Genomic DNA, 25,977 nt, shown 5'->3' with positions numbered 1-25,977 from the left:
ATGATGACAGCGCCTAATCATATATAGAAAAAATTTATCAACAAAACAAAAGGTTAGGAGATAACAATGTTTCGAGAGTTAATTTGTAAAGTATTTAAATATACTACAAACATAACTTTTTGTTTACATAGGATACGGAGTATTTGCATGTAAAAACATTCAGAAAGGGGAATTTACAGTTCAGTGTAGGGGATATTTATCCCCAAAGCGCGAAATGATAAAAAAATAAACTGCATTTGAACAAACTAATGCTGGGAGTTATGTATGACTTGATGCACAATAATATTGAATGCAGGTATTAAACTTTTGTTACTTATTTTTATTTTTTTTAAATTTGATAATAAAGATATTCTTTTTAAATTTTAGTACTAATCCCACTTCTCATGAGGAATACTTGGGTTGGTATGTCAACGACTCCAAATATTTTCCGAATGCAATAATGAAAAATGTTTAATAGACTATCAAAATACATATTTGTGATTGTTTGCGTTAATAGAAATTAAACCTAATGAAGAAATTGTTTACTTTTATGGTGAAGATGGTTTAATGTGACAAGCAAAGGTAAAGTTTTTTGATTTGGTGATTCTAATGTATAATAAAACCTATTTTTTAGTTTCGGTATTACTCTTAAAAAAGAAAGGAAAATTTATATAACAATAAAAAAAAAACGTTTTTAATAATAAAGTTTCGTAACATTGAAAAACACTAATTGCATAAATATATTATATAAAAGTATAACATAGATAATACATAAGCGTACGTATTTGAAACGGTTTTAAAGTTTTGTTTATGTGCTTTAAGGAGTTAGAGTTAAAACGAGCAAATTAAGGAGTCAAATATAAATGATATTTTTTAATTATTTGAAATTTAATCCTTTACTAAGGTCAATATCACGTCAACATTTACTAAAAAATAGCTATTAAAGAAAAACTATGTACACTAAATAAAATATGGCTTATTTGAATATTTTGAAGTCATCTTTCCATTTGCATGACAAAGTATTTTTTATGTTACAGAGTTAACAATTAAAAAAACACACACATACAGATGAAGCAAAACTGGCACAGAAACTGTCGCTTACAAAAAAGTAATTAAAGCATCATTTTTTGATTTTTCAAATACAAAAAATGATGCTTTAATTACTTTAATTACCTAACAAAAAATGATGCAAAATCATTCTGAATTCTTTGAATCTTTTCATAATTAATGATAAAAACTTAAGAATATTTTTCATTCTTTTTATTTTACAATTCAGCTTGTGATATTTTGAATATGCTTACAGATTATTTTGTATGAATGATGAAACTTTTGTATCTTACTTTGCGTTTGATTTAACTTTTTGGTCAAAACTTAAACTTAACTATGGCTTTAAATATTTTGTCATTTTTTATAATAAAGTGATGACTAATTCATTAATTACACAAGCTATCACTTCTACTTGGATAAACAACTGTAAAGTTAGAAAAATTTACAGTCTTAATTATCTTCATCAAAAGAGAACATCATGTTTGACCATTAAATTAAACTTTATATTTAAAAGACATTTACTAAGTTACCTTAACATGATAAAACACTGCATCGCTAGGGTTTTATAACAAGCTAAATTATTACAACTTAGTTATTTTAATGTTTGTAAAATTCTTGTGAATCAGCAAACAATGATTATGTCAACAATATAGCGTGTAAGTATTTTAAAATCAAAATACAGACTTGTTTTACTCAAAACACTTTTGTATTAAACAAACGACAAAAGGTGAATCTATAAAACAAATTAAACTGCCTCTATTTAAACACTATATTTTATTCCTTAGAAAAGAGAAAAATCTTAAGAATATTTAATCGGATGAACACTGCTTTCTTTCTAAATAGTATAAAACATTTTGGCACGAGGAAAAAAAAATTTTCTTATTATTTATGCAAATGGCATAAAAGTATTTTTATCAATAAAAAAATGTCTTTTTCATTCAGAACTAGCAATAAGCAACCCGTAATACGGGTTATGGTCGATCTGTTATTTATAGTGGCTGTCTTCCACAATTTAAAGTTGCGAAACCTTAACTAATAACTTTTTAGAAAAACCCCTTCAAATTAAAAAAAAAAGACTATATGTTAGAATGAAATAAAAAGGAAAGAGGAGGTTAAATAAGTTACAATTATTTAACATTATTTTAGTAATTTACACTTTACATAAGTCATATCTGAGTAATACACAGCCATTTGTCTCTACATTAATTAGTTCAACATATTGCGTTTTTAGTTACTGACACAAAATAAAAACGCGTCAACATGCTGTAAATTGACGAAAAAGTAAAGAGGAAATTGTACTATATTTTTTTAACATAAATTCTATTTAATCGAATTAATGTAAAGCGATCGAAAATTATACATGAGTTGTTAATTATTTGGTATCCACTTGTTACATGTTTCTTTAAATAAGAATATTGTCTCAAAAACAATAAAAGCATTTAATTTAATAAATTTATTATAAATAACTAAGGAATTTAGTACAAATTCGTTTCAATCAAAAAGTTAATTTACAATTAAACATGTGTTTAACAAATTTTAAAAAATGTAATCTATCATCTTTTATATTGCATTAATGCGTCATATGATAAACCTAAAAAAAAAATTGTAACAGATAAGTAGACAGAAGAAAGAAAGAAAACTGACAAACAATTTACCTGCTTTTCGATAACTTTTCATACTTGAACTACTGTCATGATGCAGCTTGTCGGAGTTGTTTTATGACACTATTTCATGTTGGATTTTTGTAAACTTTAGTTATAATCAAATTAAAATATTATTTAATAGCAGCTATATAGCTTTACATAGTCTTCGCTTATAGAAAATTTCATAAGATGATTCAATAAATTAATCTAGCAATTATCTATTTTTAACAATATTTTGTTATATTACTAAGGAAATGATAACAATAAACTTTTTTTCGATGATTGGGTAATAAATCAATTTAATTATATTTATGTTTAATTGGTGAAAATCAAATAAAGTATTAATTAAAAAAAGAGAAATACAAATTAAATTTACATCTTTTATTATTAAAATTAATTACAAAAAAAATAAATTAAAAAAAAAAAAGCGGTTTTTTAAAAAAGTGAAATAAACAGCAACAAAAAAGTTATAAATATCTTCATTGATAGAAGACATTTACAACCTTTTCGTTGCTGTTTTTTCTTCGGTGTCTCCCAACACCCCGATATGGATGAGCTCTCCATTTAAAGGAAGGCTCATCTATACCGCCATTGATACGCCACTTATTGAAGGACCTCTCCGAGAGAGGCCCTGGGTGTTGGGAGCGATATCGCCGATATTGCTCAAACGTAAGCGGCTCTAAAATTACAAATAGAAGGATATAATAAAAAATTAAAAATATTTGCAATTTTATTTATTCATAATATAAAGCTTAAACTCACCATTTTCACAAGATGAAGAGGATGCTAAAAATAATTATATGTAAAAAAAAAAGCAAATTAAAAAGGGTTAAACTTGTGATTAATTTAATTTTAACAAAAATGAGTAAAATGCGATGTTTAAAAATGCCATATTTATGTTACAGATTAAATAGTTATTTCACTGATTGCAAATATTTCTCCATGAAAAAATATAAATTTTAAAACACAGGCTTACCATTTATGTTTCTAGCAGACACTAAAGACAAAAAAATATACGTTAAAATAATTGATAATATATTATTTACATATAATATATAAGATTATATATTTTTTTACCTAATACTTTCATTTCCTCCATAAAATTGTCTAATGTAAGAAAAAAGATAACTGAAGCTAAAACTAACATAAAGTAAACTAATATTGATTAAACTAAACCAAAACTATAAATTAAAATAAACTTTGAATCTTAATATCTGTAGCTCAGAAGACAAAGATCAATTGTCCTGAAATGGCTTTTCACTTTCAACTTTTTATTTTTAATTTTTGTCAAAATTATATTTCATGCGCCTCAAGACAAATTAAATAAAACCTGGAAAAAAAAAAAAATTTAAATATCAAAAATAAGTCAATCAAGACTAATTATTTTACTATTTTCTCTCTCCTGGACAGTTTCTAAAATGTCACAACCGACTTTGGACTTTAGAGGTACAGATATAAATGCTTCATTTATTTAACTATACTAATCATATAATTTATACTTAGTTTTTTTTCCAACTCTCCTAAAAGAAAAAATAAAATAAAGGTAAAGTACTTGAAGTTTTAAAATTCCAGTTACAGTACAAATAAACAAATTCTTGTTAACAAACATCTAATAGCAAAAACACTGACTTATTTCCGTCTGCACTGTGTCTAAACAACAAAAGCACTAAATTGTATAGACGTTAAAATATTTTCTTAACTTTTTAAAAATAAATTCATTTAACTTATGTAACTAATACCTATATTAGCTTGCTCTTTATCAACTAAAAAAAATAAATCTTAATTAAACTTACTTGATATAAAATAATAAAAAGCTGTCTTACTGACAAATTTAAATTTCCTCTTTTTATTATTGACAATATAGGTTTAAGTAGGACTTAAGTTCTTGGGCTTATTGTATAAAATTAAATTAACTAACTGTTTTACTTAATAACCAACAACCTTATTTTAAAAAACATTTTAGTTACTTTATAAAAAATTATAAAAAATAGAAATCCTTTAAAACTTACTACCTCTCTCTTCATTGTTGTCAGCTAAACAGAAAAACAAACAAATATTGAAGTCGTTTCTTTTTTAAACCTCCTTAATTACTTCAATATTAGAAAAATTATTTAATCTTTCTAGATTGAATTAATTTACAAAAATTTTCGTCTAAACCATTTTATTATTGAAAAGTTAATTTAAATCAACAAACATATTGTAACCTTTCATTATAACAAAAAGGAACAAAACTTACTTCTTAGTAATTCAGCGACTAAAAATAAACATATCTTTATGAACTATCTAGGTAATATGACAGGAATCAGTAACATAATACACATCTAAATAAATACAAACCTTCGTCTTCACCATTTTCAGACATTCTATTAATTCGATATTCGATATAAAAATAAAAATAAATATGCTAAAAAACAAATTAGTATAAAAAACAAATTAATATTTTAAAATATAAACGATTAAAGTGATTAAACAGTATGTGAAATCAAGACGACCGTATTGTCGGTATACTTGTAAAACTCACTTCTTGCTTCTCAGCTTTTACAATTTTTATAGGTTTTCCAGATTCATTGTGTACAATGAATATTCCTTGTGCACAATGAATTTTTTTACAATGAATATATCACGCACGGACAACGCTCCTTCTGACGCGACACAATAATGAAATTTTTACGCTAATTACAACACAGAATATAACCTTCTTGAAACATATGATAAGATGAAATAGAACAGATATAATAGAAACGTGCTTTTTTAAATGTCTGGAAATTCCAATCTCAAAATTCCAGAACAGAAGAAAAACTAACAGCGCAAACAAAAACTGTCTTTCACTAAGCGTAACAAAACAACCAAGAGTAACTAAAAAGTAAAAGCGCATTTAACTTAAGCATTACATTATTACAAATTACATTACGATTAGCATATTCAATTAACTACATAATGATTAGCAATTTTAGTCAATGCCTAAAATAACCAATCTTCTATTATAAATAAATCATCAATTTTAATCAATGCCTAAAATAATCATCAATTTTAATCAATCCCTAAAATAACTTATTAGTGCGTCTAACTCATTACGCAAATAATTAGTTTATTTACTAATACGTGCAGTAAACATATCTGGACATAAGAACCAATTTGTCTTGACTCCATTTTTTTTGAATGAGTAAAATACAAATTTGATATTTGTCGCATATTCCGTCTGGGCCATATAGCCTTCTAATTGTTATTTATTGCGGTTTAATAGGAAACCACAATCAATTAAGTCATAAATCCCTTTTATGAGCCAAAAAAAATCTTAAAATAGTATTTTTACTATACTATCACATTTATACTAACAATGTGCTATCACATTTAGCAACCAAAAATGTTTTAAATTGGCTTTTAAAGGTTACGTTACTTTCATAGTTTTTAACGTGACATACTTTCATGTTTGTTAACCAAGCTGACCACACCCGGGTCTTGTTAAGTCTGTTCAACACAGACCATTTTTATATTGTGGTCTCTTTTCTGACCACTTTTACATATGGCCTGTTTGTTTCAATAGTTTTTAGTAAACGGTAATATGCTGCCATTTACTTAAAATTCCTTCTGTTACTCGAAATTTAATCCTCTTAAATATTTTGACACTAATAAAGGACCTCACTTCCCCGTTTTTGCCTTAATGGTGGCCAGGAGAATAGTTACTTTTATTAAGAGTAATCAAGTTTTTGATGAAGACCTTTTACCAAAATAATAAAATGTAAAACAATGATTTACATGTATAAGAATTTTTTCCTTCCTCAAAAGTGTTGCAAGTGCAAACTAAGCTAATTAATTAGTTAAACACCTTATAAAATTTAAGTAACTCGATATTTTACAAATGCGCAGCAAAACTACAATGTTCTCCATGCTTTTAAAGGTTTTTAGTTGCGACCCCCAGTTTAAAAAGATCCTCTAAGTTACGTACAACAAATTATTAGGCATAAAATAGAGAAAATTAAAAAAAAATTGAACTAATTGCATATATTTATATCATTTTAACTGACAAAAATTTACAATAAAAGGAATTCAGGTTGTTTTTTTTAAATCGTATAAATGCGTCAATCGCAAATCTTAAAGAAAAAAAAAAAAAAGGAATTATGATACCATAATTACAACAACAACAACAAAAAAAAAACACCACATAAAAACTGAAATTCGATTTACCTATTATAGTAACCTATTTTGACATAGCAGTTAATATAAACATTTATCGAATATATAAACTATAAAATCTGTTTCGAAGTACAAAAGGATTAACAATACTATAAAAAAAAAAAAAAAAAAAAAAAAAAAATCAAATTAAGATATAAATTGCATTTTTAGCATAATGTCGTCTTGGCTTTTAGTATATGAATAAAAGCAGTAAGTTCCAATAATGAAACTACCTATTATTCATTTTTAACGGTAGACACCAACGTGAAGGTAAGCCAAGCAGTCTATCAACACAAAACATCACAACAATAACACATAACAATAGAATATTTACACCCTTGATCCTAAAATCCAGCGAAAGTAACAAACCAAATTAAAATATGAAAGGCAATATAGAAAACCAATTTAAAGTTAACTATATTTATCTTTTTACTAAACATATAAATACATAAAAGTATATTTGTTTTTATATTCAATATTAGTTATTCAATTACTTCAAATTTAGGACATTAAAACAACCTAGATTTAAAGATCAAGGTTGCATACTCTCTCAAACACATTACGCTAAACATTAACAGACATTATTATGTGTTTCCAGAATAATTAAAAAAGGCTAGACAACACCTAGCTCTAAAGCAGTAACACCGCCTGGCACTAAATGCTGCCAAGTCACACCTCTGCTATAAGTACACCGCTTGGCTGGCAAGGTTATCGATCTTGCACAACAATGCCAAGTCACACCACTTTGAAAACATGGAAACAACATAATTTAAACATATATACAACTATAAACAAATATGGCTTTATACAACACATATAAACACATTTTATAATAATATTAAATGACAGATATATTTATCAAAAACTATGAAAAAAATATTAAAATAATAAATAATGTTATACATAAAAAATGGGCTCACAACCTACAAACAGTAAGTTTTCGAAATGAAAATCTAAAGACTATAAGTTAAGAACATTAGAAAATATAACATTATTTGTGTAACACTTTTCACCTACCATACCTTGAATGAGATGTTTATCAATTTTGAAAAACAAACTGTTAAATGCCCTAGTTCTTGAACATGCAACATATAATTGACCATGAGAGAAACACGGTTTTTTGAGATATACCCCAACTCTATCAAATGTTTGACCTTGACTTTTGTTAATTGTCATCGAATAAGCCAATCTGATAGGAAACTGACGACGTTTCAGAACAAAAGGTAAATTAGAATCCGATGGAGCCAACTGAATTCGAGGAACAAAAACCCGTTTACCACCAGAAACACCTGTTAAAACCTCTGCATCAATGTAATTATTTTGAAGAGCACAAACTTTCATTCGAGTACCATTGCATAACCCAGCTTTGAGATCTAAATTTCTAAGTAGCATAATTATACAACCAATTTTCAATTTTAAACAATGAGGTGGCATACCTGAAGGAGTTAAGCTGTTCAAAAACTCAACAGGAAAGTGATTTCTTTCATTAAGGTCATCAGTGTCAATTTGATCAGCACTTAAATATATTTTGACCTCACCTGGCAGACATTCAAGCACTTCTTCATTGATTGATAATGAATCAACATTAGTTGGTGTTAAAATCACGCGTTTAGAATAATCATTTTGATCAGCATCTCCAAAAATCTTTTCAACAATTGATTCGTTTTCTCTAATAATGCACCGATTTGGTATTTCAATGCATCCTTTAAAAGGATCCTCCTCTTTGACAGTTATTGTTCCATTCCCAAGTTTTAGTAGCCATTGGGAAAAATCACCTTCCCCATCTTGTACTCTCATATTTTTAGTTAATGCAAACTTCTGCACCCATTGCCAATGCAAAGAACATTTTATACACGATTCTAGTATTTCAGCTGGTTGTCCTCTTTTCACAACAGGCAGAATTTGCCTAAAGTCACCACCAAAAAGAATGATTTTTCCTCCGAACGGAAAGTTGTTGTTGCAAATATCTTTTAACAACCTATCAATTGCATTTAAGGCATGTTTAGGTATCATGGATGTTTCATCAAGCAAAAACAAACTAACTTGTCTTAAAAAATGCCCGTGTATAGAATTAGGAGTTACATTACATGTGCTATTATCCAATATTGGAACAGGAAGTTTGAATAAGCCATGCAATGTAGATCCATTTGTAAGAAGAGTTGCTGCTATGCCAGTCCATGCAGTTGTAGCAGATTTAAAGCCCCTACTTTTGGTTTCAGCAATCAAATAATTATAAGTAAAAGTTTTTCCACTACCAGCTGGTCCATCCATGAAAAACAATCTAGAATGTTGATTTTCTACACTTGGTTGCTCATTCAGTGCAGCAAGGAGAGCATTACATACATTTAATTGATTGACATTAAGCAACAGTCTCATTCGATTGGCTTCATCAATAGATTGTTGAACATTTTCATCAAAATTTTCTAGATTTAAGCCTATAAACTCATCAATAACTGGCAGATTGTAATCAGCCAGCGTTTTACCACTTTGATTAATAATCTTTTCAATTTGATGAAGAGTAGCTTGTTCAGCTGTTAGAAGTGGGAATGAGCGGTGAATGAAATCTTCCATCATAAAAGCTTTGTATGAATTCCAGAGATCTAAAGGATTGTCAGGTTCACAAAAAGTCAAAATAATTGAAAACAACTGTCTAATTTGCTTTGGCATACGTGTTAAAACCGCCTCAGAGAGTGTATTCTGCCATTCAGTGTCATCTTGCAGCAAGCCTTTCAAAACACATGCTTCACGAAACGTTTCAAGAACAATACCATTAACAGTACGCACATCCTCCCAAGATGTTGCTCCTTTTGCTTGCAAAAGTAACAGTCTAAGAAAAAACAATTCTCCAGTTGGATTAACTTTATACATTCTTACTATCACCTTATCACCGCCCCTTTGTCTAACCTTACATTTACAATGTTTATCATCAAATATAAAGTGATAAGGAATGTCTACATAAGAATAGCAATGTGCTCTTTCATTTTCAGTATTTAACTTAAACCATGCTGTTAGGTGCGTATCACGTTGAGCTGCACGATCTAAAGCCATTTGTTCTGCTCCTTCTCTAAAATACACTAATTGATTTTCAGGTAGATGAACTTTAAGGCGTATAATAGTGTGTGACATATGACTTATTGGATACTCAAAAATTCGCCACAATGCTTCAGGTGCACAAACATAACGACAATCTAAAAAAGTGTTTACTTCATCATGATTAATTTGTTCATTTATTACAATATTGGCACAGTCGTGACCCTTGTATATGTATTTGTACAAATATTTAACAGCCTTAACAGACATGCAAGCTTCAACATTAATGTGAGCTTGATATTTCTTTGATAACCATGGATTGTAAGGTACCACCCAGCGGTTATCTACATTGTTACCTTTAATATTGATAACCAAACCATTATCACAACGTCTATAGCGTGGATAACCATTATGAACTGCTACTGTGTTAATAGTAAATTCTTTAGGATAGTTTTTGCTGCACACACCATCTTTCATGCAGGGAGAATTGGATTCAGTATGCCACATGGACCGTGAATCATGCAAGCTTTAACAACGTCATAAAGGTCTCGATTAACAATCGGATCTGGAACTTCTGCAGATATTAAATTATTGATATCATGTGCTGTTTCAAGCTTATCATCATTTGCAAAGTGAAGTAAAATATGAACATGTGGCAAACCACGCTTTTGAAACTCAATAACCTGAACATGTGTTACAACTTTCCCTAATACACCGTGCTTAAAAATGTCATTGAGAAGGTTATTTAATTTGAGTTTAAATACTCGAATAACCAAGTCAGGTCTATCATTTGCTGTCTGACCAGGATATAAATTTTCAGTTATCTCGCGCCATTTTGGGTTGCAAGTGAAAGTAATAAAAAGATCTGGTTTACCATACCTTTTAATTATAGACATAGCATCTTCAAAGTTTTCTTTTAAAGCTCTAGGACTTCCTACATAAGTTGATGGCAAAACTACAACACGCCCTGGTCTAACATTATGATCATTTCCAAGGTTGTTTACATGTTCATGTAAGACATTATACTGCTCGCTTCTCAGTTTGCTTTGGTTATTTCTGATGAAAGCAAGGCGCTGGCCTTCAATTTTCACATACGCATCAACAGCATATTGCTGAAACAGTTTTTTGCCATAAAAGAGTGAAGAAAAAAATTGTCTAACTGAAAGTTTATAATTGTAATACTGAGATAATGTAACATGATTTCTAACCAATGTAGCACGTTCAGGGTTGTGAACCAATTGATTATGCCAACCAGCATCATCCCTCGGAAAAAATAGAGGATAAACCATAGGATCTAAGTTGGCAGACATACTTGATATAGTTTTAAGAGGTTGACCTATTGGGTAAATAACAACTTCCCTGGAAGCAGGTGGTGCACCATCTTCACCAACAAATACAACTGCAACTTCATTATGTGAAGGGAGATTATAACGACGTCTATCTTGCCCTTCAAGTAAAGACATTTTTACAACTGACACTGAGCGACCTTCTAGAGCTGCTCGACGAATTTCTTCATCTTCCACTTCAGCCATGTTTTTAAATGCAAGAGCAAATGGATTCTCTTCACTAACGATAGTTTGCAATCGAAACATTAAATCATTTAAGCAAAGATCATTACCACGTTGTTGCATTCTAAAATTTACTGCTGCAAGTGGATCATAGATGTATAGTTGACAATATGTCGGCAGAACATCTTGATTTGGTCTTAGATTACCTATACGATGAAAAACTTGACCACATATTCTAAAACATGGCGGCCCATGATTCATGGGTTGAACTACATTAGCTTCAAATGAAGCAAAAGAAAGACAGGCATTATAATTTCTAATATATTTTAAAAAATTCAGATTGGCATTTCTATCTGTATAGTTTCCTTTAAATAAATCTTCTAAAACTTGTGGAAATGATGAAGGTTGCGACAAAACTACCTTTCCATTATGGCAACATAAAAAATGTGTTTCATCAAGAAATTTCTTAGCACCACAATGCTGACAAATATAATTCATTTCTCCTAAATAATTATAATCTGGAATAGTATTACTTCTTGCTATACAATGCATTCTTTCGTATCTAGCAGCATTTCTAGCATTTTGTTGATTATTAATTTCATCTCGCCTTAGCCTATTTCTTTCATTTCTGCGACGATTATTTTCAACTCGCCTAACCAAGCTCTCCTCATTTGGGTTCAAATTATTTGCTGCTTGCCGAGCAGCATTTCTAGCATTTTGTCGATTATTAATTTCATCTTGCCTAAGTCTATCTCTTTCATTTCTACGACGATTATTTTCAGCTCGCCTAACCAAGCTCTCCTCATTTGGGTTCAAATTATTTGCTGCTTGTCGAGCAGCATTTCTAGCATTTTGTCGATTATTAATTTCATCTCGCCTTAGCCTATCTCTTTCATTTCTGCGACGATTAACTTGCCTATTAACGTTTACATTTTCTACACTAATATCTGCTTCTAGCCTAATATCATCCATTCTTTTTTAATTGAAATTGAAAGTAGTAAGAAAAATCTTAAAGAATCCTGAAGATTGTGATCTTTCCTATATAGCTTTTTTTCTACTCTAAATAGCATACACAAATAATTTTTAAATATAACAGACTGTCATTTAAGATAAATCATACAATAATCTTATGACTTTAAAAATATATATCAGCTAAAAGATGTTTTAAAAAAAATTAGCATAGCAAATAATAATAAAAAAAATTATTAAAAACATGCAATTCTAATAATAAACATACTGCTAACAAAGAAAAATTAAAAAAAAAAACGTTGTAAACCCTTTTTTGCAAACTTATAGTATTTCTTCAAAAAAAATTATTAGTAAACGCTTTTAAAAAATTCACAAAACTTTACAATATTTTGTTCTTCTATACCACATAAACACATCATCTGATAAATCTAAAATAAAAAATGTAACGAATAAGTAAATAAATAAGAAAAATATTACATACAAAAAATGAAAATCAATGTACCTTATAGAGAAAAGCTTTTGTGATTTACCAGAGTAGTAGTTGTAAAATATTATTATTTTATGTTAGCTTTTACAAAATAATTTATGCTGGAACATCATGATTCCGAAATATTTATAGCAAAATCATGTAGTAAACAGTGCTAAAGACAAAAAATCAAAGAGAGATAAAACAAATTGTATATATATAGTAAAATAACTTGTATTGGCTTTTAGTGAATGATTAAAAGCAGTGATTTTTAAAAAAATTACCTATTTACCATTTTTAACAATAGACACCAACACGAAGATAAGCCAAATGTCTATTAACTCAAAAGATAACAAAAAAAACACCACAGCAACAACACACAAAAATAGCACACACCATAAGTTAATATAATATGTATCTATAATATAACTTAAGTAAGGTAACATTCATATATAACAAAACATAAATAACAACATTATGCAAAATATTATTAAAATACATTATTATGTATTTTTAGAATAATCTTTAATAATAAAGGCTCGAAAACAGCTAGACCTAAAGCAGTAACAGTTTGACACTAAACACTATTGTGTAACCCTCTGTTAAAAGTACATCACTTGGCTGGCAAAATTGACAAACCTTGCTCTACACGTTTACCAAGTCAAAGCACTTTGAAAACACGGAAACAACATAATACAAACACATGTACCAACTATAAACACAATAAATGTGTTTAAATAAGTATATAAGGTTAAATATATACTTTATATACATATTTAGATACATTTTTAAAACAATTATATAACACATGTTAACACATACACAAACAATAAAAATACTTTACATTATTATAAAAACACATTGATAAAACAACTATAAAGCACTTATTACCACATACACACACATATCAAAAAAGCATATATGCAAACAATAAACATGTGGAAACAAAATTTTTAAAAATGATGCAAGAAAATTTAAAAAGATTCAAAGTAAACAAAATATATATTTACAAACAATACTTTTTACCTTCTTTTTTTTCTTCATAAGAACTGTAATCCTTTTAACAAAATTTAACCTTTTCATACAATAACATGTGACATGCCATGTCAGTGTTGGCACAAAAGTTTAATTTATTTTTCTAAATTTTCTAAAAAAGAACAAAAATAGTTAATAGCATCACAGAAATTTCAAAGTATTAATAACCCTTTTATGGAAATAGCATTAATATAACTTTAAATAACATACATACCCCTATTTTCTTTCTAAAAAATAAAATAATAAAAATAAAACTACTAAAAGAAAAACTAAAACAAACAAAATCTAAACGATTTAAAAAATTAAAATCCTTTCTACTTTAAATCCTTTCTACTTTATCTAATAAAAATTTTTATCCTTTCTACTTTATCTGATAAAAATGTATATAACTATTTCATATACTTACTTCAATTATAATATGATATATAATTGATTAAGATGATTCTTTATGTAATATATCTAAACTAATAATTAAATTCCAAAAGGAAAAAAGTTTTAACTCGCTCAAAAGATCTTTCCCCAATGGCCGCGTGCATTTGGAGAACGCGCTCTTTCAAAGCCTAGTAACTAATTCAAAGCCTAGTAACTAATGACGAAACGACGTTAAACGTTAAACGTTAAGCATTTCTGTACTAATTATATTATAGATGAAGCTATTTTTTCAGAAAATGATGAAACCTAATTAGACTAGTTTATTGGTAAAGGTAAGCTCATACTAATAAGCTATAAAACTTATAATTTAGCAGAAAAAACTTAAAAGCAGATTAAACAAGGTTTTTAAAATTTAGACTTAGAAGAAACTGACTTCAGTGTTCAAATCATATTTGAAGACTACCATTAAGCACTGGTTGAGATGATTTTTTTTCTTGTTCTTATGTTGTAATATTTACATTTATTCATTTCTAGTTAATAGTTTTAATATTACAATACTTTCTTACTAAAAATTAAACCTTACTAAAAACGAAATTCCTATAATCAATTAAAATGAAATACTTCCATTATTTGTTTCTGTTGGTTAATGTTCAAAAAACGTCTTAGATTTGAATAAATTTGTGATTTAAAAGTATTTTAGTTAGTTTTTTTAAAATGGAAGCCAAAAGAACTAAAGTTTTATATTTGATTCACGCGGGATTGCCTACACGTGAAGTGATTCGTATATCTGGAGTCTATGAACGTGACAATGTTAAGAGTATTAGTACATTGTCCTTTCCAGTGAGCAAAAATGTTGATAAAACGTTCACTGAAAAGTTTAAAAGACATGTTAAAAAGAATTCCACTATGCCTATCAGAAAAACTGCAAAGCTGTTTAATGTTGTTGAGAGGGCAGTCAGAAAAACTCTAAAAGCACTTGGAAAAGTAAGTGTGGCTCGTTGTAGATAATAATACTAAACTTTCATTATTACTAGATAATAATACTAAACTTTCATTATTACTAGGTAAGAGTAACTGTTCCTAATTGTTGCAGTTGAACTAATCTGCAACAATTAGGAACAGTAATCGAGAAAACCTTTTGGTATGGTAATAGAATATACCCCACTGACTTCAAAGGTAAAACTCTCAAAACCTGGCATTAGATGCCAAAGAAATTTGAGTTCAAAATTTGTTAAATTTTTACAACTTTTGATTATAGATGCCAATCATTTTTAGCATTTGTATGAATTTTTCTCGTAATAAATGAAGAACTATAAAGACTAAGACTAATATGCACCTTCGGAAAATTTTATCATTCTTTAACCAACGTTCTGAAATATTTGATTATAAATAAAATGTTGCATTAATAATGCCTGTTATACTCATTCATGTCAGCTACAATGACTAACTAATAAATAATATCTAAACCAAAATAATAATGAAGTACAATAATTCTAGATTTTAAAAATCAAATTGAACATAGTATTATTATCACTGTAATTATTTTTATTTAAACTCAACAAGACAACATATCAATTTTTCTCCATGTTATGGATGACATTTGTCTCATATCTCTCCCACTGGTTTGTGAAGAGCTTCAGTGCTCTGTTCACAGTAGGCTCTAAGGGAACAATTTTTTCTGGTTATAAAATGTCTAATATGATGAGAAACTCTATGAGTTTTTGGTATTATTGAAATTGTTCTGACAAAAATCATTCTGAATTCATTGATTAAAAGGTTAAAATCCTTGCTGTATTTGTTTCCGAAGCATGCCTCAACCACAAAGTTGAATTTTCTCATTAGCACAAGGAGTTGAATAGCTTCAGAAGCTTTTTTCTTCTCAACATAAGGTTGAAAGTGATCAACACTCTTGAGAATTTTTCTGCCATCAGGACCTGTAGGTTGACTTCCGTGAGAAGATTTATGTAAAATATGAACACCAGTCAACCAATCAATAATTTCAGGTCAATATTCTTCCAAGGCCTTGCCGACATGGTTAACTACACCCATCATTGGTGGAGCTCCTTAGGAGGGACAGCATCAATAATTGGGAGACTACCAAAATGTTTAACAAAATTGGAGCTTGCAAAGCATTAGAAAACCTCTGGCTTTTTTAACAACTCCACCACATTTTAAAAAGTACTCATTGGCCTTTTATAGAGTGTCTATTGTCCGAGGAGATCCTAATTTTTCCAGTTCTTTGGCACTGACGTAACACCAGCAGTATGGATGCATACAAGAATGAGCTATTTTCATGTCACAAGAAACAACAAACTGAATTTTCTGAGCTGGTGTAAGAGATTAAGAATGGTTTTGACATTGCCATAAGTTTCTGGCATCGGATTCTTTGGAAGATTTTTGATGCGACTTGAGGCCTAATGAATCAGCTGGATTCTTTTTAGGTTTCATTTCCATTACTCCAAAACCGACTTTCAAAAATCCTCCTCAATGATCTATTCCATTCTTTGTTATGAGGCCCACAGAAGAATTTGATATTTTTTTCAAAAGAAACTCATGGATGTGTTTTAATTTTTACAATGAAAGATGGAACGAAAAGATCTTTGCTCTTTATTGATGTCGCACAGAACAGTTGTAACAACAAGTTCATCTGAGAGTTTTTTTCGGAGATTTAAAAACCTAGTTGGAAAGTTAGCTTCAACAAGTCTTTAACTTGCACCCTTTCAGTTGAATTTAGAGTGGATGCCAGCTTTATCATTTTGTTGTTTGACAACCAATTATATGCTAAACTTAGGACGATCCTGTGAATGATTTAAGAAAAAATTACAAACCTGCATTGTAGCCAGTTTAAAACAATCATTTTGTATATATTACCTAATAAAACCTGAAAAAGATTTTATCCTTGTGGTGGTTTCAGACGAATGGTGCCCCGGGGACAGATGATAGTAATGAAAAAAGAGCATTTTTTAAAAATGTTGTTGCAATCAAATGTTGTTTTTAATCATGTTTGTTGCAAGCTGATCCTTTGAAGAAATTTCAGCAAGATTTTTACGAAAAGTAGCTGTTGTGCAGTTGTGAGGTTTTCCTCTACTAATTATTGAATAACAAGAAGAGCCCCATTTTTTGGCTTCACATGATGGTTTTGGACTTTCAAATGATGGCTTGGCTTATAGATGTTTAGATTTTCCATTTACCCGTGCTGCTTCACATATCCTACAATCACAATGAACAAAAGATGGAGATTGGTAAAAAATACTGATTCTTGAAAAGTTGTAAAAATTTGGAATATTTAATTGATTTTCGTTAATAGGTTTTCTCAGTGATGTCCTACAACCCTCGCAATTTCCGGAGGAAGTGCAAGGGATTTCAAAATCACCCCCTTTTTTTTACTATTTCTGTAATTTTTGATGCTTTAAAATAGAAAATGCAAACTACTTTTCTTTTTTCCTCATGATTTCGTGGAGAAGACATTTTGAAAAATGAGGAAAAAGCCACTATGTTGTTTTTTTGTGAATACATAAGGATTAACTTGATTTTGACCAGTTCTTTAGTGTCATGTAAGAACTAGGGCGGTTTTTTTATAATTCTTATTTTTATCAAAATGTGAAAAACTTATTTCTATGAAATGGCTTCTTTATGTATAACAAAGTCAACTCATATTAATTTAGTTGTTTATTGTCAAGTTTGAATGAAAAGTTTTAACATTTTCAGCGGAACATATTGTAAAAATGCGGTTAACTGGTTTCGCATCCCCCTGTTTTATTGTAGATTCTGGAAGATCTTTTGTCTGAAACGGAAAAAAATGGTTTTCATTTTTGTTTTTGACAAAGAAAAAGTACTCTAATTCACATTTGAACATTCCATTTTTCCGTTAAAAACAACGCTGTTTTTAAATCCATTTTGAAGCTTTTTAATGATAGTTTTAAAACCATTAATTCAAGCTGCTGAAAATATTTACCTTGTTTTTAAAAGCGTTAAGAAATACAAAAAACAAACAAATGGATGGAGAGTTATCAACAAACAAAATAAATGGATGGAGTGTTATCAACAAACAAAATCAGTTTTTAAGTAGTTTTTACACTCCATATTTGATGTTTGTCTATGTTTTGCTGCGCTACATCCTAATACCAGTAAACAGCAGGTAACAGGGACGAAATTATTTGAAATTTTTTCAAACGGCTTTGATGTATTATAGTAAGTCGCTTAAGAAATTCGTGTCATCAGTTTTTTATAAAGAGAAATTTCAAAATGGCTAGAAAACCAACAGTGGATGAGTTCGATAAAATCTCGTTAACTCAAATTGGTCCGAGGTTTATGAATAACCGCAAAGAATGCATAAAGTGGTTGAGAGAATTCGGTTTGCTTGCTATTGTAATGATTTGTCCCGTTTTCAACTTGCATTGTAGCGAACAGCTTTACACACGTAAGGTAGATAGAACAACCTGGAGATGTACTGTTAAAAAGTGTAAAAAGACTGTAAACATTCGCAAAGGCAGTGTTTTTAAGAAATCAAAACTGGAGTTGTGGAAGACCATGGAATAACATACATATGGGCTCTTAGCGCAGGCTAAAGTCGGGAACTGTCGCAAAAAGATATTCAAAAAGAATTAGATGCAGGGAAACTATTAGCGATTGGAACCCGTTTTGCAGAAATGTTGCAAAAGATTACATTTTGAATAATCCTGTTCAATTAGGCGGTCCTAACTGTGTTGTAAAAATTGACGAATCTCTTTTTGCTCGGCGCAAATACAACCATGGCAGAATTGTGGAAGGCCAATGGATATTTGGTGGTTACGAGCCAAAACCAAAAGAAGGTTTTTTAATCACCGTCGCGCAACGTGATGCAGCAACTCTTTTGCCGATAATACATCGATGGATAAGGCCAGGGACGGAAATTTGGAGTGATATGTGGGGTGCTTATAACACTCTTGGAGCACAAGGCTTTCAGCATGGTATGGTGAACCACTTGCTTCACTTTGTAGATCCGGCAACAAATGTGACAATTAATCGAGTTGAAGCAATGTGGTGTCACAACAAAGCAAAGCTTAAAGCGATGTTTGGAACACACAGAGAAATGATTCCTGACTACTTCAGCAAACTCATGTGGATGAAAAGTTTTAAAGAGCATGCGTTTTTTCACTTTTGGGATCAAATTGCTACTAACTACCCAGTAAATTAGAAGTTCGTAAAAGTATTTGATGAACACAACTCACTATTTGTTGGTTTATATTTCTTTATATATTGTAATGAATAAATTTAGTAGCTGTTCAGTTACTGTTTTAATTCAGGTCATTTTTTCTTCTTTGTATTTCTTAACGCTTGTAAAACCAAGGTAAATATTTTCAGTAGTTTGAATTAATGGTTTTAAAACTATCATTAAAAATTTTCAAAATGGGATTAAAAGCAGCGTCGTTTTTAACGGAAAAATGGAATATTCAAATGTGAATTAGAGTACTTTTTCTTTGTCTAAAATAAAATTGAAAACCATTTTTTTCCGTTTCAGAAAAAGATCTTCCAGAATCTGCAAAAACAAAAAAAGGGAGGGGGTTGCAAAACCTGACAAGTGCCCAAAATTTATCAAATTTTATACTCCATTTTCTCTGGCATCTCTAACCCCTGACTTTTGGGGTTATATTTTTGATGTCTATGGGGTAAGCCCTATCACCACACTTAAGGATATACTTGGGTCTGTCAGATTAGGTCAACTCCAATAATTAGGAACAGTGTGAGAAAAGCACTCAATTCTTTACAATAACTTGTAGGCTTGTTTTAAAAGAGTATTTAGTTGCAAACTTCTTGCTTAACTGTGTACATATATGCATTATTGATGTAATCTAATTTGTAGATTATTACAGGGAGTGATTTAAAAACGCCACTTATTGGCCTCATTACGATCAGCGAGGTAAATGATGCATTCACGGCAATTGAAAAGATTCGGCAGCGGGTCCAGACGACAGGCTATTGCGGGAAGTGTAAAATGGTAGTCTGTTCCTATTGCGCAAAATTTGTAATGTGGTATTTATAAGGATTCCTCGTACAAGAAAATAGGTGCCAAAAAATATTGTTGTACAAGAGGAGCGATGCACACATAGATACACAAACCGACCTGTGATGATCGGAAATGAGCTGAACATACTTTACGCAGAAATCTGGGAACAGAGTTGTTACCTATCCAATATGTCTAAGGCAAATTTTCTGCCGACATATAATATGTCAGAAATATTTTCCATCCACATATATCTGAGACTTTTGCTGTTTCTTATATTAGAAGAAAAAGTATTATAACTTTATGGCGCATTTCAGATTAATCTGACGAGTAAAACAAATGTTTCTATTTCCCCTTATTAAAATGTAAAAACTTAATCTCAAACATAGTTTTTATTACTGAACGTGGTTTTTATTATATGGCGTCCAGTGCCACATTAGAAATTATGTTAAGTAGAAAGAAAAGTAGAACTTGTAAAGTGTCGAACCATTTACAGCATATATTCTATGATTTAATCGTCTGCAACATAATAAAAAATAGAAAATAACTCTTTTCCAAAATATTTAATTCCGTTCCAGGAAAAGTCGAATAATTTATGGTCGAGAAAAAAACTAATTTTTCACCAGCGCGGCTTTTTAGATTAAAATAGAATAACCGTAAGATAACCAACAAATTCAAGCAGCGGTTAGAATTAGGGAGCGAAAACCCGACCCAAATACCCGCGGGTACCCGTAGACGGGTAATTTTAATAACTTTTATTACCCGATATCCAACCCTTAGAGTCGGGAATTACCCGATTTAAGCTACCCGAATTTTATCCGTAGCAGTACCCGATTATCGGATAACTTTATTACGTGATTTCTTTACTCGAAAACCAGGTAATAAAATTACAGGTAAAAGTACCCAAAAATCGGGTAATAAAATTACCCGATAGTTTGGGTAATAAAATTACTCGAAATCAAGTAAAAAACTTACCCGACCCTCGGACCGAAATTTTCGTGCGATCGGATATTTTCGTTTATTATTATTATTATTATTTTTTTACTGAGTTTTTTTAAATTTAACTTTATTTCAATTCTTTTAATATCATATTTATTTCTATTTGTTAGTTCTACCCAGTCCGTGTAAGAATTAATTTTTAACTAATTAAAAGTTAATACTTATATGAAGAGGGTGGAACTAATACTCCATGTAAGTAATTAATTCCACATACTCCATGTAAGTAATAATTTTTAGCTAGCTAAAAATTGATACTTACATGGAATAGGTGGAATTAAATCTCAATTCTTCACAGAATTTTTTTAAACATTGTGCTATCACCTTTTAAATATAAAAGTAAAAATTTCTTGTTTTAAATTTACTTTTTTGTTTAACACGCTACCAGCTTTTTTTACGCGGTCATCGGAACTACCCGTAATTCGGAACTACGCACTAGTCGGGTAATAAAACATCTCGTACTTTTTTTCAAAACAAAATATGTGCAATAGTTTTATGTTACTTTAAAATTTTTTTTATGACTACTTTAATGTCTTCCTTTTATCAATTTAATTATAACTATTTTAAATCCTTCCTATAAAATTTTTTGCTGTTTGAATACAGTTCCAGTTGTTTGTTGCAATTATGTATGTACGTATGTTTGTATGTATGTATGTATGTATGTATGTATGTATGTATGTATGTATGTATGTATGTATGTATGTATGTATGTATGTATGTATGTATGTATGTATGTATGTATGTATGTATGTATGTATGTATGTATGTATGTATGTATGTATGTATCTGTGTGTGTGTATGTATGTATGTATGTATGTATGTATGTATGTATGTATGTATGTATGTATGTATGTATGAATGAATGTATAAATGAATGTATGCATATATGCATGTATGCCTGTATTTATGCGTAAACTTCATTTTCATAATTCTATTTATTTCATGCATATTTTAGGCATTATATATATATATATATATATATATATATATATATATATTGTTTCTATATTTTTATTTATGCCTATTTTGACGGTTTTTAATTTTATATGAGTATTTTATAAAACAAAAAGAAGCCTCAAAATGTTTTAAGGTCTTCTCTTTACTATCTTCTTATTTCATTCATGTTTATTTTTTATGTTAAGGCCCTCTCTTTTCTTACTTGTCGGGTATTTAAATCGGGTAGTGTGTTTAAATGCGCCACCTGATTTTAATACGCGATCATCGGAACTACCTGATATACGGAACTACCCGCTAGTCGGATAATTTTTTAAAAAATTCGGGTAAGAATGTTGTTTTTTTTTCTTTTTATAAATTTTTAAGTTTTTTTTTTTTTTTTAGATGACCAAACCATCAAAAATATGGAAGTTTTTTACTAAGGCCAATGATGACAAATTCACCTCCAAAGAGTGTCGAAAAGAATTTACAGCAACGCAGTGATGTACAAGTGTTTGGCGCAAATATCTCAAAGGAAAACATGCAGATTTATTTACACAATTGGAAAGAAAAGATGCAGATAGAATGAGGGCAAATGACTCTTTTGAGGTTAATCTTAATATAATTCCTACAAAAATTAATGTTTAATGTCGTCGTTTCGTCATTAGTTACTAGGCTTTGAAAGAGCGCGTTCTTAAAATGCACGCGGCCATTGGAGAAAGATCCATGAAGCGAGTTAAAACTTTCTTCCTTTTGGAATCTAATTATTAGTTTAGATATATTACATAAAGAATCATATGAAGATAAATAATAATAGTTAAGATCATCTTATAATTGAAGTAAGTATATAAAATAGTTGTATATACATTTTTATTAGATAAAGCAGAAAGGACTTAAATTTTATTTAGATAAAGTAGAAAGGATTTAAATTTTTATTAGATAAAGTAGAAAGGATTTAAATTTTTATTAGATAAAGTAGAAAGAATTTTAATTTTTTAAATCGTTTATATTTTGTTTGTTTTAGTTTTTCATTTGGCAGTTTTGTTTTTATTATCTTATTTTTTAGAAGGAAAACAGGGGTATGTATGTTATTTAAAGTTATACTAATGCTATTTCCATAAAATGGTTATTACTACTTTGAAATTTCTGTGATGCTATTAACTATTTTTGTTCTTTTTTAGAAAATTTAGAAAAATAAATTAAAATTTTGTGCCAACACTGACAATGCATGTCACATGTTATTGTATGTAAAGGTTAAATGTTGTTATGAAGATTACAGTTCTTATGAGAAAAAAAAGAAGGTAAAGAGAATTGTTTGTAAATATATATTTTGTATCTTTTTAAATTTTCTTGCATCATTTTTAGAATTTTTGTTTGCACACGTTTATTGTTTGCATATATGCTTTTTTGATATGTATGTGTGTGTGAATAAGTGCTTTATAGTTGTTTTATCAATGTGTTTTTATAATAATGTAAAGTGTTTTTTTACTGTTTGTGTATGTGTTAATACGTGTTACATAATTGTTTTAAAAATGTGTTTAAATATGTATATGAGGTATTTATTTATTTTAGTATATTAGTATATATTTAACCTTATATACATATTTAAACACATTTATTGTGCTTATAGTTTGTACATATGTTTATATTATGTTCTTTCCGTGTTTTTAAAGTGCTGTGACTTGGTAAACACATACCTGAAAATCAATTATTGTATTTTAGAGAAGGAGCAGAACATATGGCTTTAGATCGTGCAGCTCAGCGTGATATGCACCTAATGGCATGGATTAAGTTAAATACTGAAAACGAAAGAGTACATTGCTATTCTTATGTAGACATTCCTTATCACTTTATATTTGATGATAAACATTGTAAATGGAAGGTTAGACAAAGGGGTGGTAATAAGGTGATAATAAGAATATATAAAATTAATCCAACTGGAGAATTGTTTTTTCTTAGACTGTTAATTTTGCAAGCAAAAGGAGCAACATCTTGGGAGGATGTGCATACTGTTAATGGTATTGTCCTTGAAACGTTTTGTGAAGCATGTGTTTTGAAAGGCCTGTTGCAAGATGACACTGAATGGCAGAATACTCTTTCTGAGGCGGTTTTAACACATATGCCAAGAAAATTAGACAGTTGTTTTCAATTATTTTGACCTTTTGTGAACCTGACAATCCTTTACATCTCTGGAATACATGCAAAGCTTTTATGATGGAAGATTTCATTCACCACTCAGTCCCACTTCTAATAGCTGAACAAGCTACTCTTCATCAAATTGAAAAGATTATTAATCAAATGTGTTATATAAAACCATATTTGTTTATAGTTGTATATATGTTTAAATTATGTTGTCTCCATGTTTTCAAAGTGGTGTGATTTGGCATTATGTTGAGCAAGATTGATAACCTTGCCAGCCAAGCGATGTACTTATAGCAGAGTTGTGACTTGGCAGCATTTAGTGCCAGGCGGAGTTGCTTTGGAGCTAGGTTGTGTTGTTTAGCCTTTGTTGTGTTGTCAACCTGCTTAGGTTGTGTTGTCAACCTGCTTTGGAGCTAGGTTGTGTTGTCTAGCCTTTTTTAATTATTCTCCAAAAAAAATATAATAATGTCTGTTAATGTTTAGCGTAATGTGTATGAGAGTATGCAACCTTGATCTTTAAATCTAGGATGTTTTCATGTCCTAAATTTGAAGTAATTAAATAACTAATATTGAACATAAAAACAAGTATTCTTTTATGTATTTATATGTTTAGTAAAAAGATAGATATAGTTAACTTTAAATTGGTTTTCTAATTTTGCCTTTCATATTTTAATTTGGTTTGTTATCTTCACTGGATTTTAGGATCAAGGATGTAAATATTCTATTGTTATGTTATTGTTGTGATGTTTTGTGTTGGTATTCATTTTTAACAATAGACACCTTCATGTTGGTGACTATTGTAAAAAATGAATTATAGGTTGTTTCATTATTGGTACTTACTGCTTTTATTTATTTACTGAAAGCCAAGACAACATTATGCTAAAAATGCAATTTATATCTTAAATTGGTTTTTTTATATAAATATATATAGTATTGTTAATCCTTTTGTACTTTGAAACAGATTTTATTGTTACATTTTCGATAAATGTTTATATTAACTGCCATGTCAAAATGGGTTACTATAAATAGGTAAATCGATTTTCAGTTTTTATGTGGTGTTTTATTTTTTATTTTTTTTTTTTTGTTGTTGTAATTATAGTATCATAATTCCATTTTTTTTTTCTTTAGGATTTACGATTGACGCATTAATACGATTTATAAAAAGAAACCTGATTACCTTTTATTGTAAATTTTGGTCAGTTAAAATGATATAAATGTATGCAATTAGGTCAATTTTTTTAAATTTTTCTCTATTTTAAGCCTAATAATTTGCTGTACGTAATTTAGGGAATCTTTTTAAATGGGTGGTTAATATTGTAGTTTAGCGCATTTTTCAAATATCGAGTTACTTAAATTTTATAAGATTTTTAACTAATTAATTTGCTTAGTTTGCATTTGCAACACTTTTGAGGAAAGAAAAAATTTTTATATATGTTAAATTCTTATATTAAAAAAAGAAAATTCTTATACACGTAAATCATTGTTTTACATTTCATTATTCTGGTAAAAGGTCTTCATCAAAAACTTGACTACTCTTAATAAAAATAACTATTCTCTTGACCACCATTAAGGCAAAAACTGGGGAGGTCCTTTATTAGTGTCAAAATATTTAAGAGAATTTAATTTCGAGTAACAAAAGGAATTTTTAGTAAATGGTAGTAAATTACCGTTTACTAAAAGCTATTGAAACAGAGGACATAT

General features: G+C 29.2%; 4 protein-coding genes and 1 pseudogene across 16 annotated transcripts; 2 read left to right on the top strand and 3 right to left on the bottom strand.

Moving 5' to 3' along the window:
* On the top strand, positions 1-654 carry LOC149879201 (histone-lysine N-methyltransferase set-1-like; annotated as a pseudogene).
* Positions 655-2,956: 2,302 nt separating this feature from the next.
* LOC149879200 (uncharacterized) lies at positions 2,957-5,230 on the bottom strand. 9 transcript variants are annotated; one of them, XM_090071557.1, is made up of 9 exons: positions 5,191-5,230; positions 5,007-5,032; positions 4,906-4,923; positions 4,682-4,702; positions 4,409-4,432; positions 4,299-4,319; positions 3,646-3,666; positions 3,432-3,455; positions 2,957-3,348 (listed from the first exon to the last, which is right to left on the bottom strand). In XM_090071557.1, exons 2-9 carry the CDS (start codon positions 5,029-5,031, stop codon positions 3,149-3,151), a joined length of 354 nt encoding a protein of 117 aa, XP_089927683.1. In that variant the 5' UTR covers position 5,032; positions 5,191-5,230; the 3' UTR covers positions 2,957-3,148. The 9 variants fall into 9 exon arrangements, with proteins under 9 accessions (XP_089927683.1, XP_089927685.1, XP_089927682.1 ...); XM_090071559.1 differs by lacking the exon at positions 4,299-4,319; XM_090071556.1 differs by lacking the exon at positions 5,191-5,230 and having other exon boundaries at positions 5,007-5,186.
* A 2,560-nt stretch (positions 5,231-7,790) lies between these two features.
* Positions 7,791-10,379, bottom strand: LOC149879199 (uncharacterized). The gene has a single exon (XM_090071552.1). The coding sequence runs from the start codon at positions 10,377-10,379 to the stop codon at positions 7,803-7,805; it is 2,577 nt and encodes an 858-aa protein (XP_089927678.1). The 3' UTR covers positions 7,791-7,802.
* On the bottom strand, positions 10,346-14,381 carry LOC149879198 (uncharacterized). 3 transcript variants are annotated; one of them, XM_090071554.1, is made up of 4 exons: positions 14,257-14,381; positions 13,842-13,962; positions 12,852-12,990; positions 10,346-12,777 (listed from the first exon to the last, which is right to left on the bottom strand). In XM_090071554.1, exon 4 carries the CDS (start codon positions 12,350-12,352, stop codon positions 10,346-10,348), a length of 2,007 nt encoding a protein of 668 aa, XP_089927680.1. In that variant the 5' UTR covers positions 12,353-12,777; positions 12,852-12,990; positions 13,842-13,962; positions 14,257-14,381. The 3 variants fall into 3 exon arrangements, with proteins under 3 accessions (XP_089927680.1, XP_089927679.1, XP_089927681.1); XM_090071553.1 differs by lacking the exons at positions 13,842-13,962; positions 14,257-14,381 and adding an exon at positions 13,100-13,642; XM_090071555.1 differs by lacking the exons at positions 13,842-13,962; positions 14,257-14,381 and adding an exon at positions 13,108-13,642.
* Positions 14,382-22,808: 8,427 nt separating this feature from the next.
* Positions 22,809-25,503, top strand: LOC149879197 (uncharacterized). Of its 3 annotated transcripts, XR_016446738.1 has the most exons (4): positions 22,812-22,973; positions 23,201-23,435; positions 23,857-24,623; positions 24,694-25,503. XR_016446738.1 is itself a non-coding variant. In XM_090071079.1 (3 exons), the coding sequence occupies exon 3, from the start codon at positions 23,873-23,875 to the stop codon at positions 24,290-24,292; it is 420 nt and encodes a 139-aa protein (XP_089927205.1). In that variant the 5' UTR covers positions 22,809-22,973; positions 23,201-23,451; positions 23,857-23,872; the 3' UTR covers positions 24,293-25,503. The 3 variants fall into 3 exon arrangements, 2 of the variants coding, with proteins under 2 accessions (XP_089927205.1, XP_089927204.1); XM_090071079.1 differs by having other exon boundaries at positions 22,809-22,973; positions 23,201-23,451; positions 23,857-25,503; XM_090071078.1 differs by having other exon boundaries at positions 23,857-25,503.
* The last annotated feature ends 474 nt before the right edge of the window (positions 25,504-25,977 follow it).

This window comes from Hydra viridissima, unplaced genomic scaffold, assembly GCF_058129835.1.
Source record: "Hydra viridissima isolate aposymbiotic clone 2 unplaced genomic scaffold, HvirCarnegie_v1 scaffold_14, whole genome shotgun sequence".
Taxonomy (NCBI): Eukaryota; Metazoa; Cnidaria; class Hydrozoa; order Anthoathecata; family Hydridae; genus Hydra; species Hydra viridissima.
This window is presented reverse-complemented; position numbering and strand designations above follow the sequence as displayed.

Coding starts and splice junctions, on each gene's coding strand:
- LOC149879200 (XM_090071557.1), bottom strand. CDS start 5,031: ATGTCTGAAAATGGTGAAGACGAAG. Junction 4,320..4,408: donor TAAAGAGCAAGCTAATATAG/GTATTAGTTACA, acceptor TTTGTTGTTTAG/ACACAGTGCAGACGGAAATA. Junction 3,349..3,431: donor CTCTTCATCTTGTGAAAATG/GTGAGTTTAAGC, acceptor TTGTAATTTTAG/AGCCGCTTACGTTTGAGCAA.
- LOC149879199 (XM_090071552.1), bottom strand. CDS start 10,379: ATGTGGCATACTGAATCCAATTCTCCCTGCATGAAAGATGGTGTGTGC.
- LOC149879198 (XM_090071554.1), bottom strand. CDS start 12,352: ATGGATGATATTAGGCTAGAAGCAGATATTAGTGTAGAAAATGTAAAC.
- LOC149879197 (XM_090071078.1), top strand. CDS start 23,401: ATGAAGATTACAGTTCTTATGAGAAAAAAAAGAAG. Junction 23,436..23,856: donor CTTATGAGAAAAAAAAGAAG/GTAAAGAGAATT, acceptor ATTGTATTTTAG/AGAAGGAGCAGAACATATGG.